The sequence below is a fragment of the Hyaena hyaena genome, unplaced genomic scaffold (genome assembly GCF_003009895.1).
Source record: "Hyaena hyaena isolate Hyena2069 unplaced genomic scaffold, ASM300989v1 scaffold_1739, whole genome shotgun sequence".
NCBI classification, from domain to species: Eukaryota; Metazoa; Chordata; class Mammalia; order Carnivora; family Hyaenidae; genus Hyaena; species Hyaena hyaena.
The window spans coordinates 169,179-192,265 of NW_024082370.1; the positions used below are offsets into that span (position 1 = coordinate 169,179).

The 23,087-nt window shown below is 39.1% G+C and overlaps 1 protein-coding gene and 1 pseudogene across 1 annotated transcript; both read right to left on the reverse strand.

The window, feature by feature from the left end:
* Positions 1-12,474: 12,474 nt before the first annotated feature.
* LOC120226524 lies at positions 12,475-13,028 on the reverse strand (annotated as a pseudogene).
* A 6,098-nt stretch (positions 13,029-19,126) lies between these two features.
* Positions 19,127-20,773, reverse strand: NDN (necdin, MAGE family member). Its single transcript, XM_039224710.1, has one exon. It carries the CDS (start codon positions 20,677-20,679, stop codon positions 19,705-19,707), a length of 975 nt encoding a protein of 324 aa, XP_039080641.1. The 5' UTR covers positions 20,680-20,773; the 3' UTR covers positions 19,127-19,704.
* Between the last annotated feature and the right edge of the window lie 2,314 nt (positions 20,774-23,087).

Sequence of the window (23,087 nt, forward strand, 5' to 3'; positions counted from 1 at the left end):
ACTAAGCCACCGAGGCGCCCCGATAGTTTCATTTTAGACATTTCATTTTCCACTTACAATGCGGTGTTTATAAAGTGCATTGTTATATTCTTTTCCTGTGCATATATTCCATACTGAAGTATGGAATGTTATGAAATATGGAATTCCATATTCAAACATTCAAGAATGCCCAGTTTATATACTATAGCAGCTTGACTCTATTTTCTTTTTTTATGTTTTATTTATTTATTTTGAGAGAAACACAGGGAGAGAACATGAGTGCATGCATGAGCAGGGGAGGGGCAGAGAGAAAGGGAGAGAGAGAATTCCAAGCAGGCTTCATGCTGTCAGTGTGGAGCCTGATGCAGGGCTCAATCCCACAACTATGAGATCATGACCTGAGCCAAAACCGAAAGTTGGACACAACAGACTGAGCCATACAAACACCACTCTATGGCTATCTTCTTTATATGAACTTAAAAAAAATTAAGGGGCGCCTGGATGGCTCAGTCAGATATGTGTCCAACTCTTGATTTTGGCTCAGGCCATAATCTCATCGTTCATGAGTTCAAGTCCCACATTGGGCTCCATATTGACAGTGTGGAGCCTGCTTGGGATTCTCTCTCTCTCTCTCTCTCTCTCTCTCTCTCTCTCTCGCAAAATAAATAAGTAATTTTAAAAAAATAAAATAAAGATAAATAAATAAATAAATAAACTATTTAAGATCTGATATATTCTTATACCTCACCAATATATAAACATTTGTGCTGTATCATTTTTGTTGCAGTCAAAACATAGTATCAGGTAACTCCGGTACAGTCACTTATCTTTTTCTATGCTCCATCTAGCCTCTTCAAAGATCAACCATTTTGGGGAGGGCAATGCCTGTACATTTCTATTTTATTATCCTTTTCTGCCTTCTCACCCTAAATATATTTCCAAACTAGACAAGGTCATTTTTCTCCTATAATTTGAAAACAGGGTTTCAAAGGCAGGCCAATGGGGTGCCTGGCTGGCTCAGTTGGTTAAGCGTCCGACTTCGGCTCAGGTCATGATCTCATAGTTCATGGGTGCAAGCCCCTCATCGGGCTCTGTGCTGACAGCTAGCTCAGAGCCTGGAGCCTGCTTCAGATTCTGTATCTCCCTGTCTCTCTGGCCCTCCTCTCTCTCTCAGAAATAAATAAATAAAACATTAAAAAAATTAAAACAAAAAGGCAGGCAAACATTTTGATATATTTTCTATGGCCGAAAACAGTGAGAGCCAGGTTGTAGGCATTTTTCTAAGGTTATTTCCTTCCATTTTTAGAAAACCTACAGTATCATTAGTGTCTCTGCATGTTTTCAGAAAACTGAAAAGTGACCCAAAACTTTCTTTATGAAAGCTCCAAAATCACAGGTACGTGTATCATACCCTATTTTAGCACTGTGTAAAATGTATTTGGACATTAAGCAAGTAAGATCTTTCATTTTGTTTGGCAAGAAGGTCATAGACTGAATGGAATTTGTCAGTTTTACATTTGCAATGTCTGCCAAATATGCAGACAGGTGAGCAAAGTGTAGTTTGGATCTCAAGAGGATTATCCATAATCTCTGTGATTTAATCACGTATTTCATAGAAACCAAGACAATAATTTGAAACTCTAATTTTCAAGTAAAGATGCTTAAGATCTGGGGTGCAGCTTTTGTTGTTTTCTTGATTCAATGCATTACACGTTATACTGTATAAAGTATGATTCCTGGTAAGACCTTGTAGAAACAGCCATACAAGGTAAGAGGCTGATACATTCCTTATTGGAATTTTCTCTTTTGTTTGCCCATATGATAATTTGGTTGCAACTTACACATTAGGGAATGTAATTTTACTCAGTTTTAGGAGACAATCAAGGAAATGACACACTGATGCATGTTTTTTGAATGATATACCCACAGTAATTTGGTGGTGGCTATTTTCAATTGAAAATTTAAGTCTTTCTAGGACTTTTTAGGACAAAAATAGAGAATATTTTAATCCATTTGAAAGAATTGGTTTACTTCACCCCCCAGTTTGTGAAATTCAATAGAGGAAGGCAATGTGAAATCACAGGGAATAGACTGATATCTACATGCCAAAGAAAGAGACATGAAACACTCTTTCCTAAAGGACATCAAAAAGAAGAAACCCTGATGACAGCCTGATTTCAGATTTCCAGCCTTTGGGACTACTGTGAGACAATGCAATGTTCTTTAAGCCATCCAGTCTGTAATATTTTGTTATAGAAGCCCCAGGAAACTAATACAGATAACATCGTCTTCTCTACCATATCCATCCTCAAATAATTTTCTGTATATCACACATTATGCTCTATTTTTAAAAATTTACCATTCAATCTGGTTGTATGTGTCCTTCATATGTCATTAAATTAACACTAGCATCCACCCTCTTCTTCAGTGAGTCTGGGGGATGCTGACTTTGGTATTATAATTGTTCTTACTTTCACTACCTGAATTCTTAGAAAATATTACCACAGTATTCATAAAGTTAAAAACTGAACTAGTACAAACCAATACAAACCAGAGCCAATAATTAACAAGTAAAGTCAAATACATGATTACAAAATGCTTAAGTAGCACATTTAAATCACATCAGTTGAGTATTAATGCAGTAATAGATTATCCACTGCTGTGTGCTGTAAATCAAGGTTGCCAACATCAGTGGTCAGGGGAAAATAAACAGTGACAGTAACTATGAAAATCAGGTAATGCATATGCTGTATACTTTAAAAATGCATTTGTGGGGATGAGCACTGAGTGTTATGTGGAAACTAATTTGACAATAAACTATTTGTAAAAAAAAAATGCATTTGGCTCCTATTTGGGGGCTGCTATATGGATTCTATAGCGTTTCCATTCCTCCACCCCCAATATTTTTTACCCATGGCCAAAAGCTGGGACTAATATCATCACATGAAGAGGCTTCCCGGGAAGTGAAACTTTTATTGCTAAAACCAATAAAATCCTGGGCAAACCGCTAGGATTCTCATAGGAATTGTATTTACCCTATAGGACAATTTTATCTAATTATTATGTGATGTCTTATAATCTTATGAATATAATATTCCTCTACATTTACTTAGGTATTTTATTTTTTATCAACATCTTTTTTTTTTGTTGTTTTTTATTCAAATTCCATTTTAATATACAATGTAATCTTGGTTTCAGGTGTACAATATAGTGATTCAACACTTACATCACCCGGTGCTCATCACAAGTGTACTCCTCAATTCCAATCACCTATTGAAACCATCTCTTCACCCACCTCCCTTCTGATAACTATCAGTTTCATTTTTATAATTAAGAGTCTATTTCTTGGGGTGCCTGGGTGGCTCAGTCGGTTGAGTGTCCAACTTCGGCTCAGGTCATGATCTCCCGGCTTGTGAGTTTGAGCCCCAAGTCGGGCCTTGTACTGACAGGTCAGAGCCTGGAGCTTGCTCCAGATTCTGTGTCGCTCTCTCACTCTGCCTCTCCCCTGCTCATTCTCTCTCTCTCAAGAATAAATAAAACATTTCAAAAATGAGTTTATTTCTTGGTTTGTCTCTCTCTCTCTCTCTCTCTTTTGTTTTTTTGCTCATTGTTTTGTTTCTCAAATCCCACATATGAGTGAAATCATGATATTTTCCTTTCTCTGACTAATTTAGTTTAACATAATACTTCCTAGCTCCATCCATGTCATTGAAAATGACAAGATTTCATTCTTTTTGATGGCTGAGTAATATTCTATTATGTATACCATATATATATCATATATACACATCATCTATATATTACACTTCTTTATCTATTCATCAGTCAAGAGAAATTTGAGTTTTTTTCCATAGTTTGGCTATTGCAGGTGATGATGCTCTAAATATCAGTAGGCCTATATCCATTTGAATTCGTAATTTTGTATTCTTTGGGTAAATACCTAGTAGTGCAATTGCTTGATCATAGGGTAGTTCTATCTTTTTTTAATTAATGTTTATTTCTTTTTGAGAGAGAGAGAGACAAACAGAGCATGAGCATGAGCAGGGAAGGGGCAGAGAGAGAGGGAGACACAGAATCCGAGGCAGGCTCCAGACTCTGAGCTGTCAGTACAGAGCCGACACAGGGCTCAAACTCACAAGCTGTGAGATCATGGCTTGAGCTCAAGTCAGACGCTTAACTGACTGAGCCACACAGGTGCCCCATAGTAGTTCTATTTTTTAACTTTTTGAGTAATCTCCCTACTGTTATGCTTTCAATATACAAACCCTATATATGTCGTGTTGGGTTTACATCTATTTTTGAGCTCTTGTGAACGCACTGAGTTCTAAATTTTGGGTTATAATTGTTAATAGCTGGTATTTACAAATATAATTGTGTGTTGACCTTATGATTTTTCACCTTGGTAAAGTCACCTATTAATTTTGGAATATTTTTTGGTTTGGTTTTTGTTTTTATGTATACTATTTTATAGATTATGTAGCCAATTATGCACTCTGCAAATAGGAATATTTTTATTTGTTCATTGTCAGTTTGTAATTATTTGCTCTCTTTTCTCATTATATTCAACTGGCTAGAACTTTCACTAGCAAGTTGAAAAGTAGTATGAAGGGTGGACATCCTACTCTATACCTACACTTTGAAGGAATCATTCAGTCTTTTGTCATTGAACATTAAGTAACGTTAATTGTACTTAAGTGTGTTTTTTAGATGCTTCCTATCAGGTTGATGGTTTCCTTTCTATGCTTACTTCGCTGATAATCTTTATCATGAATGTAAGTTGAATTTTCTCAAATGTTTTTCTTTATTATTTAATATAATTATGTGATTTTAATTTTTTAAAGTTTATTTATTCTTGAGGCAGAGAAAAACACAGCATGAGTGGGGGAGGGACAAAGAGAGAGGGAGACACAGGATCTGAAGCAGGCTCCAGGCTCTGAGCTGTCAGCACAGAGCCCGATGCGGGGCTCGAACACACAAACCATGAGATCATGACCTGAGCTGAAGTCGGACGCTCAACCAACTGAGCCTCCCAGGTGCCCCAATGATCTTTATTCTTAAGACTGCTAATATGATGAATTACAATAATTGATTTTTGAATATTGAATCAACCTCGCATTTTTGGAATAAATAAGAAACTTAGTAGTGTATTTTTAATATAAATGTTAGTAAATTAAATTTGCTAATATCTGCTAGAATCTGCCAGGGCAGATGCTCGTGGAAATACTTCAGGCTTCTCCATTCTCGAGGGCAATTCTGGGAGTTTCTCTCTTCACTTACCTTCTCTGTCTTAAAGACGTACTTTCCCTGCCAATCCTCCGAGAAAATAGAGCACAATCAACTTCTGATCACAAATACAAATGTGCATACATTTAATCAGTTGTTTTATTCTTCTCTCTCCTCCCTACAGAGAATGTATTCCTAATTCTGTTTAAGGCTAGTACCTCTACTTAAGCTGTAGATCTGACCACTCCCTCAACACTAGATTCTCTCCAGTTTAATATGTTCAAGTTGTTGATACTTACATGCTGTTCAGTTCTTAAATCACTGAAGTCTGCCTTCTGTTAACATCTATTTCATTGAAATTGTTCTTAGCTAGAGGAAATGATCTATGCTTTAGCAACTTCATTGGACATCATCAGTTATTTTATTATTTTAAACCTCAACTAAATCCAACACTATTGATCATATCCCCTTTCCTTTGGTATTTTTAAAACCATTTTCTCTAGGTTTGCTTTATTCCTAATGTCTACTATTAATTTACATTATTTGAGAGGTCTCTCTTTGTCCATTTGATATTTTCTCTCTTCAATGCTGTACCCTGCATCTCTTCCATCTCCTCCAAGGCCCCCAAACTTCTATGCCTTTATGAACTAGAATAGGACATAAACCTGAAGATATCTATGTGTCTGGAAGTGAGCTGAATAGTGGGTATCGTGCCTAAAATGCTCAGGCAAAGCATGGACTCTCTTTCTGAATCCATGTAATCCCTCTAAGCACTCTTGTTCATGGATTTATGAAATTCTAATTTACATCTTCACTTCTCTTGTGAATTTCTCTCCAGTCAAATGGGTGTGTCAGATGAGGTATCTCACATTCACCTCAAACTCAACATGTCTAAAACTGAATTTAGCATCTCTCTACACAAACCTGCTTTTAAAAATGTTTGTTTATTTATTTATTTTTGAGAGAGAGAGAGAGAGAGAGAGAGCACAAAGAGCAGGTAAGGGGCAGAGAGGGACGGAGTCAGAGAATCCCAAGCAGTCTCCATGGGGCTGATGTGGGGCTCGAAACCACAAAGCATGAAACCATGAGCCAAAATTAAAAGTCATACACTTAGCCAACTGTGCCACCCAGGTGCCCCTAAAACTGGTTTTTCTTTGCTCCCAAACTCAATAACAGGCATTACTCAAGCTGTTGCATATGTCAGAAACCTGACCATAGTCCTTGACTCTTCTCTATCCTCAGTTCTAGCATTTAATCAATCACCATTTTTTGTCAAATTTATTTCCAAATATTTATCTTTTTTTTCATTAATCTCCATTCTCACTAATTATTTGTTGGTTAGTATCACCATTATCTCTCATCCAAGCTGATGCACAACATTTTACATTTGTCTGAACCTAATCTTCTTTATTTCATTTGTAATAAGCAATGATCCTGCTAATGCAATCTCTCCTTCCAATGCTTATGCTCTCTCAACAGCATTTGATGTCATTAGCCAATTCCTTCAGCTCAGAATGCTGTTTTAATTTCTATGATCCAACACTCTGCTAGTTTATTTTTCTCTCATCTACTCTTTTGAGTAACTTCACCAGTTCTTTCTTCAATACTAGACATGGAAATACTTCAGTTTCCTAGAATAAAATCATAAACACTCATATTTCTTTATCCTTTGACTTTCTCTCTGGACAAATGGATTGCTTTAATGTAGTTCTATGATTCATTCTTTTATGGTAAGCATCTTTATTAATTTTCTACCTCGTATTTTTCTTACAATTTTTCATAGAATCCTCATACATAAACTTTTTATTACTTTTACCCCAAACCTGTTTTATCCCTCCTCTTCCATGCTTCATTAAATAACACCACCATTCACTCCATGTTCAAGCTAGAAACATGAATCAGTACTCATTCTCCTAACTTCCTTACCTACCCATTCTCCATTCCTCAACTAAGTCCAAAATACATATACTCTATCTTTTTCTACATCATCCCTATCTCTTATCAGACCCCAGTCTTGATCCTTTTCCCTCTCAGTTCATTTTGAATATAATAATTAAAGTAATATATTAGGGCAACCTGGATGGCTCCGTCAGTTAAATGTCCAACTTTGGCTCAGGTCATGATCTTGCAGTCTGGGAGTTCAAACCCCATGTCGGGCTCAGTGAAAGCCTGGAGCCTGCTTCAGGTTTTGTGTCTCGCTCTTTTTGTCCCTCCTCTGCTTGCACTCTATCTCTCTCTCTCTCTCTCTCTCTCAGATATAAACATTAATTTTTTAAATAATTAAAGTAGTATTTTAAAAGTGTAATGTCATTCAAACCAGTCTCAAACCCATTAGTGCTTTCTGTTTGCTTATTAATACAATTTGCTTGCTTATCATTGCCTACAAAGTCTGGCCTAATGCTCTACTCTCTTCCTAATTATACAGCTTTTTTTTTTATCCACTAGAATGAATATGCATTGCCATCGTTAGCCTGATTTCTCAATTCAATAACAATGGCAACTTAAAAATAATAAACTGATTTAAATATACTATTTTCTGAGATAACTGAAAACAAACTAAGTAGTGCAAGCTTTGGGGCCAAAATCTCTAGTCCTATTGCTATTGGCAATTGCCAAGATATAAGTGAAATTCTGATCCCCATGTTCTGATTATCAAAGATTGGATTAAGTTCCCATGCCTCATCTAAGCACTATAGGAAGGATATAGGATTATTCTGGTGGTCATTATCTAATAAATTCTCTGTCATGGTCAGTATTACCCATTATGAGTTCCAAACACACAATGGGGCATGATGGGGGAAAACACTTGGAATTTATACCAGTTAGGGATAGTTGAGCTGCATGAAGCAAAATAATAACAAACAAAACAAAACCCTCAAATCTGCAAAGCTGTAGCTTAAAGAAATACTTTTTTATACACTCCAAGTGATCTCCAAAAATTAGAAATAGAAGTACCATAGGATCCAGCAATTCCAATTCTGGGTGTATATCCAAAGGAAATGAAAATAGAGTCTCAAAGAAATATCTGCACTCTCATGTTTACTGTAGCACTATTCACCTTACCAAAGAAATGGAAACAACCCAAGTATCCATCAATGAGTGAATGGATAAAGAAGACACACATGTACACACACACACACACACACAATTTAGCAATAAGAAAGAAGGAAATCCTGTCATTTGCAACAACATGGATGAAACTTGAGAGCATTATGCTAAGTGGAATAAGTCAGACAAAGAAAGACAAATATTCTATGATATATCTTCTAGGTGGGGAAAAAACCACACTCATTAAAATGGAAAGTGAAATAGTGGTTACCAGAGCCTGAGGAGGGTATGGGGAGTTATGAATACATGTTACTAAAATTTTACAATTTTTTTTATAAATAAGTTTTGGGATCTAATGTAGTATGTTGATTATAATTAATAATACTTGAAAGTTGTTAAGACAGTAGATATTAAATGTTCTCAATACAAAAAAGTAATGGAATACATTTCTGTTGCTATACAGCATTACATTATATGATATGCTGGAGGTGCCAGCTGGCTAATATTATGGTGATAATCATTTTTTCAGTATATAATGTATAAACTCAACATATTGTAAATCTTAAACTTACCCAATGTTATGTAAATTATATCTCAGTAAAGCTAAGAGAAAAAAGAAATTCAAACATAAGTAGATGTCTATCGATACGTTTTAGTGGTTTGAAGATGTCAGACTCCACATCTCTGTGATTTTTTTAGTTTTTTTTTCATACCTGTCATTACAGACGCTGTAACAGATCTTAGAAGTTCTTAGGAAGAGTAGTAAAAGCATGTAGGAAGGGAAAGCACAAATAGGTTTTTCCTTACATATTTTGACTAGAAAATAACTGAAAGGCTATAACATCAAATGGTTACCTTGTGCCCCCTCACTTATCTAGACAGACCAGAATAGAGTTTTGGATGCTGCGTGTTGGTCAGCTCATCATACTAAATGCTATATCTGCTGGCAAAGGCAGCCATAAAATTCACATAATTAACTCCAGGACTTCAAATATGTTCTTTTTCTACCTGGGGTCATCGTTCCTTCTACTATTTGTAGATCTCTCCTAATCCTTCAAGTATCACTCAAATATCACCTGCTCAGAAAAGTCTTTCCTGACTACTTTATTTTAGAGAATCTCCTTCACCATTCTTTATCACTCTAAACAAGTAATTTGTTTAATTATCTTGTTTTTTTTTAGGTGCTAAATTTTTTTTTTTACAAATAGTTTATTGTCAAATTAGTTTCCACATAACACTCAGTGCTCATCCCCAAAGTGCCCTCCTCCAAGCCCATCACCCCCCTCCCCCCCACATCCATCAGTCCTCAGTTTTTGTCAGCATTCAAGAGTCTCTCATGGTTTGCCTCTCTCCCTTTCCCCCACCATTTCCCCCCTTCTTCTCCCCCTTGTTCCTCCGTCAAGTTCCTCCTAATCCTCCTATACGTGCAAACATATGATATTTGTCCTTCTCTGCCTGACTTATTTCGCTCAGCATAACACCCTCAAGGTCCATCCATGTTGCTACACATGGCCAGATTTCATTGTTTCTCATTGCCATGTAGTATTCCATGGTATAGATAAACCACATCTTCTTGATCCATTCATCTGTTGATGGACACTTAGGCTCTTTCCATGTTTTAGCTATTGTGGAGAGTGCTGCTATGAACATTGGGGTACATGTGCTCCTATGCATCAGCATTTCTGTATCCCTAGGGTAAATTCCTAGCAGTGCTATTGCTGGGTCATAGGGGAGTTCTATTGCTAGTTTCCTGAGGAACCTTCACACTGTTTTCCAGAGGGGCTGTACCAGTTTACATTCCCACCTCACGCCAGACAGAGTGGCTAAAATGAGCAAAACAGAGAACTCTAGATGCTGGCGAGGATGTGGAGAAACGGGCACCCTCCTACACTGTTGGTGGGAATGTAAATTAATTATCTTGTTTTAATATAATTTGTATTTAATGGTCCATTTGTTTGTTTACCTTCTCATAATACTCCATCAGAACTATGAGTTTATCATTGAACATCTTGTCGGCCAGGGCATTTTTGTCTAGTTCATTAATATGTACCCAGTGCACAATACTATATAGCTATATAATTGAAGTTCAGTGTCTCTATTAAATAAATATGTAAGCAAATGAATTTATACATCAATTAGCAAAAGCTGTGTGTGTGTGTGTGTGTGTGTGTGTGTGTGTGTGTGTGTATAATAGGTTGTTAGTAAGAAAACACAAGGAACTCTCCAGCTATGAGAAAATACATGACATAGTTAAGGGCTTCATACTGCTCAGTAGGTGAAAAAAATAATGGCCATATTAAGAGATTAGGAGGGATGTTTTGGACTTGTAGACTCCTGATTATCAATCAGAAAAAAAAAAGAGATGCATAATCAAAAGAAAGACATCTTTCAGCATAGTTCCTACTTCCTTTTCAATTTTTTTGGACTTTTGGATGATGGAAATTACTCATGTCTTTGACGACATTGACTATCTCCAGTATGGCATTTTTTTTTTCTCTTTATCCAATATTCCAGCCTCTAGCATGTTTTGAAACTTACTTCCTATCTCCTTTGTAGTGGATTTTCAGGAACTTTTTATAGTCTTCCATGCTTGTGCGTGTGTTCACACAGCAACTCCCTCATCACACGCACGCACACACACACACACACACACACACACAACCTCATCCAATATCTATCTTTCCCACACCACTTTTACGTGGCTAATTCTTTATCTTCCTATAGATGTAAATCTATGTGCCACACGTCTGGGAAAGTCTGAATTGGGTGCACCTGTTTGGGCCTCTTTAGCTTCTGTGGTACTCGCTGCACTGAAGTGTAATTCCTATTATTCATTTATTCCTTTCAGTAGACTGAATGCTCTGAGAGCACAGGACAATTAGTCTGTTCATTATTGCATCCCTAACTCCTAGCACATGATTCATCAACACACTAGGTGCTCAGTATATATTCCAAATTAATGCATAAAGTAAGAAAGCATTTAGTGATTTATGCAAGTATAACAGGTTTTTAAAATGTCAATTTCTACTCACTCTTGCTAGTACAGAATATTGACTTTTATTGTATCTGATCAAGTGGCATACAAACGGCATCCCTTTTTAAACTTTAAACCAGTTTACTGAAACAGTAACACAAAACACTTGCCTCCCTGACACCCCCACCCTCTCACCCAATCTGGATCTTTACCCCTACTCCCCTCTTAGAATGAGCTGTTCAGTGAAAACAGAAAAGGGCAGGTCACTTCTACACTCACAAACCCACCCCTGAATCCTATGGAGCAGGATCTCAGACACTACTTAGAACCTATTGAGAAAGAGAGGAAGGGCAGTCAGCACTATACTCAGCCAGGCAGAGGCATCTGATCCCTAAGAACAGATTCCCACACATCCCTGGGCCCTGAGTTACTATTTCTCTTCCTATCTGCTCTTTGTGACCCTAGGAAGGAGATACCTTGGGGCCTGGACCTGCAGCCAGAAACACAAATTCTTGGCTGTGATTTACAAATTGGGAGTTTGGCTGGTGTTTTAAGGCCAACGCACTCCAAAGAAAACTGTGGTGGTGGGAGTGAACTTCAATGTCCCTATTTAAAATGCATTGATAACATTAAACAGTTTAAGCCAGTTTAAACAAATGCTAGAATAACACTAAGCTGTAAAGAAGGAGGGGAACAAACCTGGTTTCTCCAGACCATGAACCAATGCACACAGAGAAGCCCAAGTGGAGTGTAGAAAAACTCAAGGACATAGCCCAGGGCCTGAAAAGCCTATATTCAAGAGTCCCTGGATTGACAGGAAGCAAGGAAAGAAAATATGCAAGTCTTAAAAACCAAAAAAGAAAGCCCAACAGCAGGGAAACCTGAGCCTGACAGTGCTACCCATAACCCCTCCAGCCCTTGCCCCTGGATCCAGACAGTCCTCCTCCCCCTGGCAATGTCCTTCCCTGGGCTATTTAGAGTACATCACACAGTGCAGTTTTAAAAAGTTCTAATGCCAGCTCATAAATATCTTCATTTACTATTGGTGAGTACATACAAAGAATATGTTTATACTGTTCTTTATGGGAAAACAATTTCAACGAGTCAACTCAGAGAACACAATGAGCAACCTTCACTCTGTGTCCCTCAGTGTCCTTCTCTAGACAGCAGGGAGTCTCCTCCTTTGTCCCAGGGCTGCCTAACTTCTCTCCCCCAGCTGTGGCTCTTGGGCAAAACATCCTTTATGACCATTAGTCCTCATCAGACAAGTTCTGGTCCAGGGGTAAATCATGAACATCACATATGGCCCAGAGGGAACACAGGGCTGGTTTGGATGCACAATCTCAAAGCCATGAAGGTCTTCAGGAATGGAGCTCTGTCTTCCTGACCCTTCCTGAAGCCCATGAAATCATAGTTCATTTTCACCTTCTCTTCAGCAAACTCTAACAGTACTAACAATCCTTCTTTGCTCCCATCAGCTAATAATCTATTTGGGATTTCTACAAACAGGCTCTGACTGGACAAGACTGCATCTCAGGAAAAGACCTTCACTTTGGTACCTCATACAGGAAGTGGACAATGTGAGGTTTTCCATGGGTCATAGGAAGTTTCTCTTCTTTATACATTATAGCTCAAAGAGAAAGATTCCTGCCTCCCCCTCACCAACTGAGGATCTTCAACAGTAGTTTAGGGTCACCAAGAGTACCTCAGAGGACCCAGAATAATGTGCCTGCAGCACTGGAGCTGGGGACAGATACTCAAAGGCAAAATACTACTGTCCTGGATGTTTATCATCCTCGGTGGCTCTGCTCAGGGTGGGAGTAGGCAGCTTCAGAGAGTGAGTAGGTGGATGAGAGAGTGGGTGTAGAGTTGCATGGGCTGGGGCCTGGGAAATCTCTGAATGTTAAGTCCCTGTCAGGCCCCTGGCCCAGAACCATCCTTCTGCCTCAGCGAGTACCTTCCTCCAACTCAAACAGTATCTTGATTTAAGAAGTGTGGGTGAAAAAAAAAAAAAGAAGTGTGAGTGGAGTTTTCTTTTTTTTCTTTTCATTTTTACATTTACTATCTGCTACCTTTGGAACACTAACTTGTTTGTGTTCTTGGTTCATCTTCCTAGTAAGAAGATATTTCTCTATTTCTCCTAAAAAGAAACAAACAAATGAACAGCAACAACAAAACTACCTCATATCTGTTAGAATGGCTATTATCAAAAAGACAAGAAATAATAGGCATTGATGAGGAAGTAGAGAAAAGAGACCACTTGTGCACAATTGGGGGGATTATAAATCAATGTAGTAATATCAAGATTCCTCAAAAAATTAAAAATAGAACTATCATGTGATCCAGAAATTCCCCTTCTGGGCATTTATCCAAAGGAAACAAAATCATTACCTTGAAAATATATCTGAAACCTCAGGTTCATTTCAACATTATTTATAATGGCCAAGACATGAAAACAACTTAAATGTCCATAAGTGGAAGAATACATAAAAATGTAGTATATAAATATATATGAATATTATTCAACCATATAAAAGAAAGAAATCCTGCCAATTGTGACATGGACGAAACTTGAGAGCATTATGTTAAGTGAAGTAAGTCTGACAGAGACAAATGCCAAATGATGTATCCTATAAATTGAATAATTCTTAACACTTAAAAAAATTTTAAGTAATCTCTACACCTAACATGGGGCTTGAACTTAGAACTGCAAGATCAAGAGTCTCATGTTCTAAGACACTTCTCCAAGGAAGACATCCAGATGGCCAACAGACATGAAATGATGCTCAGCATCCCTCCTCATCAGGGAAATACAAATCAAAATCACACTGAGATATCATCTCATGTCAGTCAGAGTGGCTAAAATGAGCAAATCAGGAGACTATAGGTGCTGGTGAGGATGTGGAGAAATGGGCACCCTCCTACACTGTTGGTGGGAATGTAAATTGGTGCAGCTTCTCTTGAAAACAGTGTGGAGGTTCCTCAAAAATTTAACAATAGAACTCCCCTATGACCCAGCAATAGCACTGCTAGGAATTTACCCAAGAGATACAAGAGTGCTGATGCATAGAGGCACATGTACCCCAATGTTCATAGCAGCACTTTCAACAATAGCCAAATCATGGAAACAGCCTAAGTGTCCATCAACTGGTGAAAAGATCAAGAAGATGTGGTTTATATGGGGTGCCTGGGTGGCTCAGTTGGTTAAGCGTCCGACTTCAGCTCAGGTCGTGATCTCACAGTTCGTAAGTTCAAGCCCCATATTGGGCTCTGTGCTGACAGCTAGCTCAGAGCCTGGAGCCTGCTTCTGATTCTTTGTCTCCCTCTCTCTTTGACCCTCCCCTGCTCATGCTGCCTCTCTCTCTCTCTCTCTCTTTCTCTCAGAAGTAAATAAAACATTAAAAAATTGAAAAAGGAGATGTGGTTTATATATACAATGGAATACTACCTGGCAATGAGAAAGAATGAAATCTGGCCATTTGTAGCAATGTGGATGGAATTTGAGGGTGTTGTGCTATGTGAAATACGTCAGGCAGAGAAGGGCAGATACCATATCTGTGGACAGGAGGAACTTAACAGAGGACCAAGGGGGAGGAGAAGGGGAAAAATAGTTGGGGGGAGGGAGGCAAACCATGAGAGATTCTTGAATACTGAGAACAATCTGTGGGCTGATGGGTGTGGGGGAGAGGGGAAGGCGGGTGATGAGCATGGAGGAGGGCACTTGTTGGGATGAGCACTGGGTGTTATATGGAAACCAACTTGACAATAAACTATAAAATAAAAATAAAACAAACAAACATTTAAAAAGAAGAGTCTCATATTCTACTGACTCAGCTGGCCAGACGCCCAATAAATGGAATCTTAAAAATAAAATGAAACATAGATACAGAGAATACATGGATGGTTGTTGGAGATGGTGATTGAGGAGTGGGGTGAGATGAGTAAAGGTGGTTGAAAGGTACATACTTCCAGTTATGAGAACTGGGGATGTAATTTGCAGCCTGGTGACTATAGTTAACAGTACTGTATTGCATATTTAAAAGTTGCTAAGTGAACAGATTTTAAAAGTCCTCAGCATCATGATAAACATAGTCACCATCTGTCACCATACAATGTCATCATGATGTTATTGACTATATTCCGTATGCTGTTCATCTTATCATGGTGAACATTGAGTAATGTATAGAATTGTTGAATCACTGTCTTGCACACCTCAAATTAACATATTATTATATGTTGACTATAATTCAATAATAAAAAATTACAAAATAAAAACATCTCCAAAAAAGTTTTCATCACAAGAAAAAAATATAATAATGTGTGGTGATGGATGTTAACTAATTGTAATCATTTCACAATATATACATCTATCAAATCATTATGTTGTTCACCTAAAACTAATAGAATAGTATATGCCAATTGTGTATCAACAAAAAATAAAATTAGTAAATAAAATCCTGCTAGATATTGGCCCAATTTCTTAGTGTATTTAAAGAACTGGCTCTTTAGGGGCGCCTGGGTGGTTCAGTTGGGTAAGCATCTGACTTCACCTCAGGTCATGATCTTGTGGTCTGTGAACTTGAGCCCTGTGTCGGGCTCTGTGTTAACAGCTTAGAGCCTAGAGCTTGCTTCAGATTCTGTGTTTCTCTCTCTCTGCCAGTCCCTCACTCTCTCTTTCTCCCTCTTTCTCTCTCAAAACTAAATAAACTTAAAAAGTTTAAGAACTGACTCTTTAAAAAATTCTTGTTTACACTATATTTTTCTGAAGAAATCTCTAATTTCAACTTTTCATATTTCATCCACTTTAGAGTAGTGTATCATTATTATCTGTGTTTGGTTTTGTTTTTGCTGTGTGATGGAGTAGGTCTTTTATAATTTTTTTCAGTTTCTGAAGTTATAAATCAAATCTTTATTAGCACATACATCTGCCATGCTAGTCCCTACATTAAGTATCAAAAAATTGATAAAAATGACAGATACAGTTTTATCTTTAAGTATGTAAAATTCAAGAAAGAGAGAGACAAACTAAACATATTTATAAACAGTATGTGTACATTATGTGAACAGTTTAGGATGCTGCTATAATACTAGGAGAACATGGTTGTGCTTTGAAGGCTAAGAAAGCATTCCTACCAGAAGTGGTGTTCACGGGCTGTACAGGTGAAGGCTCAAGGTGGAGGGGGCCATAAAAGGCTTTTCAAGCAGAGGAAGTACTAAACTGTATATCAAGTTTATTTGAAACACATCTGACCAATTTATTTTTTTGCCTTTTATTTAGTTTTTAATTTTTTTATGTTTCTTTTCTTTCTTTCTTCCTTTTTTTCTTTCTTTTTGTTTTCTTTTTTCTTAAATAGTTTATTGTCAAGTTGGTTACCATATAACACCCAGTGCTCATTCCACCAAGTGCCCTCCCCCATGCCATCACCCCCCCAATTTAATAATGATAATATAAAAGTCATTTTTCTCTTTCAGAATAGCTTAGAGCAAGTGGCATTATATTTTATATTAAGTTTACAAAGGCCCTTCCCCCCCATGAATTTAATAAAATGAAGTTAATTACAGTGAAATATGTGTGTGATGTTTGTAAAAAAAAAAAAGTGACATTCCAGTTGGAAGAATAGATAAAATGTCTCAAATTATGAGAAATTAGGAACTCTTTGCCAGCCATAGCAGTCTGAGCTTCATCACACTGTCATCCAAGATGAATAACAAGGGTTTGCAATACTTTCTGAATGACCTCTCCCAGCACCTTGTAGGTGAATCTTTTGGAAAATATTTGACAAGCCCTCCAACATTTTATTTATGCCCAGTATGAAAATCTAAGAAAGGTATTGAATGCTTCCTCCCAGCGCCCCATGCTGGGGCAGATATCTGCTGGATGAAATGTCATGAATTAACACCGTTGCATGCTGGGAAGCCTCTTCCTTTAGGTCTGGCTGCCTCTGAGATAGTTTAGGAGCTGAGTAGCCCTACCCATATGACTTGCTGGGTTCAGCTCCTCATTTCTCAGGATAAGGTTTTTCTCCTTCTGCAGAGGTTCAGTTCTCTAGGGAATGGATGAGTGTCTGTATCAGTGAGTTTGGGCAGCTTTGGAGTGATTCTCCCTGTCTCTCATATCAGTGAGGAAGATGAATACAAATCCAGGAATTTAAGTGGGTGGTGCAGGACTGACTGCCCAGTGACCTCTGGGTTTGACTGAAAGAAGTGTACAGAAGTTACATTTATGCAAGGAGTCAACCCAGCAGTGAGAAAAGCAATAGGACATTAGAGAAAATGACCAGCACCCTGGCATGGCACGAAGGACAGCTGTGGCCCTGCTCCAGAAATGGAACATCCTGGATATCCCCATTATGTTAAATTAAAATGGGGCAGATTTGTTTTGATTTTGTAGAGAATTTTTGGGTGACAAGTAGTTTTTTTTAAATGTTTCTAAAATTTCTAAACAGATACCTTGGCTCTGGGTAAGTGGTGGCATCAAAGCCAGGTCACCCCTGCCTGAGTTACTGCAGAAATGCCTCTGCCATGAGAGACTTCACACTACTACAGTAAGTCTACTAAACTGGGGACGGACTCCATCTGAGCACATGAGACTTCTTGAGCATTTTTAGCACTTGCATCTACCTATTAAGTTATGCCATTAAGTGTTAAGAATCCTAGTTTTCAATCCAGACTATAGTTCCTTCACCCAAATATAATTTCATTTACTTCTTTAGGGGGTGATGTCACACATGTGTTCCCTTTTTTATGTCTTTTCCCAGAAAAGATTCTGGATTTGACAAAATGATCTTTTCCAATCTTCTGAGGTTGAAGGGATTTCTGGTCATTTTAAAGGCCCATTTCTTGCCTCACACCCTTGCAGGACTGAAAACTTCATAATGAGATTTATCTCATCATTGCCCCTTACCCCCACCCTCACCTCATTCCACCCTCATAGGGATTGCCTAGTGGCCCATTGCAATTCAAGAAATGCTGGATCACAGATGCCCCAATAGGCAACCTTCCCACCCCATCTCCACCTCCCTCTCCTAGGTACTCCCATTTATGTTCCTCTGACATCACTGTTCAAGAGAAAGCACCTTCACCTCAGTCCTTCAGGGAAGACCATGTTTCAATTCTTGGCTTCACTGCTAAGCAGTAATATGATCTGGTTAAATCCATTAATCTCTCTGAAACAAAGTTTCTTGATTTATACAATCAGAGTAAGATTGCTTTCTCTAAAGTATTAATGTGAGGATTCATTAAAAAAGTAAAATCCCTAGCCTCATGCGTGTGACTTTATGTTTTGGGGGTAGGGAGCTAAGATTACATTCTCTAACATGGAACATTAAGAATGAAATTAAAAAGCAGCAAGTGTGGGGCAGTTGTAAGCAGAAGGAGAAAGGTATAGGCCCTGTACTTATTCTGTCTGGGTTCAAATCCTAGCCCCTCCTCTCACTAAGCTTTATAATCTGGAGAAAGTTAGTTACATACTTTGTTCCTGTACTTTGTCCATGGTGCAGATATGATAAGTGCCTGTTTCAAAGGCTGTTTTAAGTATTAAAGGCAAAGAGAAAATACAAGTAAAGGGCTTTACCACAATGCCCCATTTTTAAGTGCCCTAAAAGACAGCTAATGTTAATAAACTGTAGAAAATGTAAGAAAGGAACTTTAAATATTAACCCTTGTTTCTAAGTGATGAGATTATGAATATTTTTGCTGTTGTTTTATACTTTTCTGTATTTGTCAGGTTTGAGATGAACATGTAAGTTACATTTTAAAAACTTCACACATTTATGAGGAGTGATAGAACAGTGATTTTCCCACCCTATTAGATGAAAGTATCATATTTATACATTTGGTAGAATATCTCATTTCCAATCCATACTGTTGTGTTAAAAAGATAAGAGTACACTTTTCCAAAAATGATTGTATCACAAGAATCTTTAATGTTTACTTTAAAGTTTACTCATGGTGGGATTGTATTTGTGTTTAAAGTGTGCCAAGTGCCCACAATGAGGCCGTTTCAGTTCACATCACTGCACTCCACACGGATGTTTACTGTGCCCAGCGAGGTCATAAAGAGAGGGGCATTGACTTTTCTCTTGGTTAGACCAGCTTTCCTGGTGAGTTCTTCCAAACTCACCAGAAGTAGTCTACCCTAATACACATCATTCGTTCCATATAAAAGAATAAGATGGAAAATTTCTCAATGTATTTCATAAGTTTAGCACGTCTCTGGTACAAAAATTCAAGAAAAGTAGCACAAAAGCGAAAGCACCAACCGAGCTTACTTATAAACAAACATGCATAAATTCTACACACTATCTAATAGTACTGAAATGAATACAACATTGCATTAAAAAGTATAAAAGCACTGTACTGAAAACTTAAAGTTACACGTGAAATACTGCACTGTAAATCCTGAATACTCTAATGTCCCACCCCCACCCCTCCACCTCCCTGGTGAGGGTCAGAAACCATTAATCTGCCTCCAGACCTTGCTAGTCCTCGGAGACACTGCTGCGGGGGCAGTGGGCAGTGGGATCAGCCTCCCGCAGAGCTCTGGCCTCCTCCAGAGCCTCTCTGTATCTGGAAGGCCAGGCCTGGGGGTCTTTCTTAAAGACCCTGGCCAGGAACTCCATGATTTGCATCTTGGTGATTTCACGGCTGGCACGGGAACCCCAGAAGAACTCGTACTCGGGTGGCTCAACGTGGGGTACGCGCTGGTACTTCAGGTAATTCTGTTGGACGAACTCCTCGGTGATGAGCTTTCTCACATCTCCAAAGGTGGAATGCTTCTTCCAGGGCCTCAGCCCCAGGATGCGCAGCACGTTCCAGACGGCACTCTCTCTGGCACCGCGACCTTTCACATAGATGAGGCTCAGGATCATCAGCAGGAGGCCTGTCATGGGCATACGGTTGCTCAGCGCCACCCTGTCCAGCTCCTCTGGCTCAAGCGCTTTGACAAGCGAAAACTCCATCGTGTGCAGGCTAGTCAGCCTCAGGTGTAGCCCAAACACTCGTGCGAGGATGAGGCTGGTGCGCCTGAGAATGCTTCTACACCATTTCTTGTAACTGCCGATGACATCCTTCACCATGTCTGGGAACCAGATGATCATTCTCTTCTGATCCTTGACCAACACGTACCACATGAGCTCGTGCGCCTTCTGCACCAGCTGGGCCGGGGCTGGCGGCGCTGGGCCAGGCTGGGCCACTGGGGCTTGGTGGGCGCGGCCTTCCTCCGCAGCCTGCTGCAGGGCCTTCGGGTCTCCCTCCTCGAAAGGGGCCTGGGGCGGAGGCGAAGCCAGCGGGGCGTCGGTCGGGCCTAGAGGAGGGCTCTCTGGCGCTGAGAGGGTCGCGGCCTGAGACTCGGGCTGGGTGGGCCCCCCAGGAATCCCAGGACTGCTATGCACCTCGGAGTTGGAGGCTTCGGCTGCAGAGTTGGGGTTGCACACATCCTTACTTTGTTCGGACATATCTGCTCCGTCTGACAAGGGCAGGGCCTCTGCGTCCAGGAGCTCTTCGAGCCTGCGCTCCCTCCGCGGACTCCTGGAGAGGAAGTGCGCTTTGCTGCGCGCGGCGCCTTCCGCAGCAGCCAGGCGGGGCGGGGCGGCAGTGGGACCGGCCACTGCGCTTGCGCGTCCGCCGGCTGGAGGCCTGACCGCAGCAGTGGGGTGGGGCAGGGCGGGGAGCCTGTCGGGGCGGGTGTGACTTGAGACCCCACGGTGGTAGTGGGGAGAACCCTGAAATAGAGCAGCCGTGAAGCGCAGGTGTCCTTTTTGGCCTGAGGAGGTGGTGGGAAGGAGGGGAGAGAGATGGATGAGCACTGGAGAAGGAGCATTGGAGAAGTTTAAGAGGATAGTTGGTAATTTAAGTTTCTAAGATAAGTTTCTTCAATTTCTTGAGAAATGTTTAATTGGGTGTATCCAGAACCAAGGTATATATAAGTCCCAGAGAAGGGTCTAGGCTGGTGTGTAAACTTGAATTTCGTGACAATGAGTGTGAGACTTTAAACCAAGAGAACAATTGAGATTGCCCAACAAAAAAAATGTAAACTGAGAACAAGTTGGCTCAGATTCTAATCCTGGGAAATACCAATAAAAATTGGTGGAGTCTCTGCTACATCTGAGAGTTTATGAAATGAGAAATGCAGAATTTAGTCAATCCATGTGGAAACGGAACTTTCTTGGATATAACATACAAATGATTTTGCTAGTGTTTTCATGGTCATGGATTTTGGTTTTCTTTTACTTCCCTTGGTTCATTTTGATATTCTTTTAATTTTTCCATTAAGAATCCTTCATACAAAGATTGTTATATTTATTAGAACAAACTTTTTCCCTATTTGCCCGGCACCCTCCCTTCCCTAATGACTGTTGTGACCTCCACTCTGTGTTCTTAAGAAAACTTCATCTTCTCACAGGATTCCACCCCTACCCTCTCTCAGCAACTGGCTGGTGCTATTTGGCAGTCACACCCAAATCCCTTCTAACACTTATTTTTTAACATGGGTCCAATAAATCATAACTGGCAATCTCTCTCATGGCCAACAATGAGATGCAACATATTTGTGGTCTTGTGTGTTTGTGTGTCTGTTTTGTGTGTGTGTGTGTGTGTGTGTGTTTAATTTCAGAAAACAGATCCACGTTGGGCAAAAACAAAGTTAACTCTCCCAGAGAAGCATATGTGAAGAAAGACGTGGGTGTAAAAGCCTCTGAATCCAGAGTTCCTGAGGCTGATAAGGATCCCTGGTCTGAGCCAATGTGTTCCTTCAGCTCTTCCTGGGTTTCCTCAAGGGAACAGGTATGTTCTGTCTTGAGTCTGTTATTGTCACTTGAAACCCAAAGCATATTTAAAGTAGTGTCTTGGCATTTCCAGAGTCCTCTTTCTATTTGCTTTTACCACCGTCTCATTTCTCGTTTTATTTTTTTCCCAAGAAAGTTGACTTGGAAGTGTTTTCATGTCATTTCTCTGTCTTTGGATTTTCATGCTTGCATCACCTTTGGTAGGACAATGCCTCCAGTAGGACTTCTTAAACTTTCACTTCATAAGGGTATGCCTTCGTTGGACTACACAGATATGACTTAGTTGGAATTTTTACTATTAATCATTTTCTTCTTTTTCTTTAATTTATGGATTTATTTTTAATACATTTCACAGAGTTGTTTCAGTTATATTTGTTGTTGTATCATTTAAAAATGGCTGTTGAATCAATGTACTGCCCTTATTCATCTTAAAATAATCCTCATTTCTTGCATTTTATCTCCATTAGTTTTCTTCTTTTTTCCCCCTTAAATATGAATATTTTGGTGGATTAACTATTTGGGTTACCTAAATAGTTCATTTAAGGTATTTTAATTTTTTTTTAAGTTTATCTACTATTGAGGGAGGGAAAGAGAGCATGAACAAGGGAGGGGCAGAGAGAGAGAGGCAGAGAGAGTATCCCAAGCAGGCTTCTTGCTCTCAGTGCAAAGCCTGACTGGGGCTCCAACTCACAAACCATGTGATCATGACCTAAGCCAAAATCAAGAGTTGGACACTTAACTGACTGAGCCACCCAGGTACACCTAATGTATTTTTAATAATGACAATGTTGGAGTCTATTATTTAAATCTCAGCTCAGCTTTGTATATAAGCCATAATTTTTGCCATTGTGAGGTTATGAAAATTACATCCTCATATTTCGTCTTCCTAAATTTAATAGATTCATGAAGTTAAATTGCAAGCTTGGGCACAAAGATTATAAATATATAAAAGCACTTATATATAAAAGTATGAAAGCAATTTTAAAAACAATTATAAAAATATACAAGCTCCTGCAGTATATCCTGCTGCAGTGAGATCTCAGGGTTCTGCCCAAAGAGGTTGTTTGGGTTTAAGTTGC

Coding starts and splice junctions, on each gene's coding strand:
- NDN (XM_039224710.1), bottom strand. CDS start 20,679: ATGTCCGAACAAAGTAAGGATGTGTGCAACCCCAACTCTGCAGCCGAA.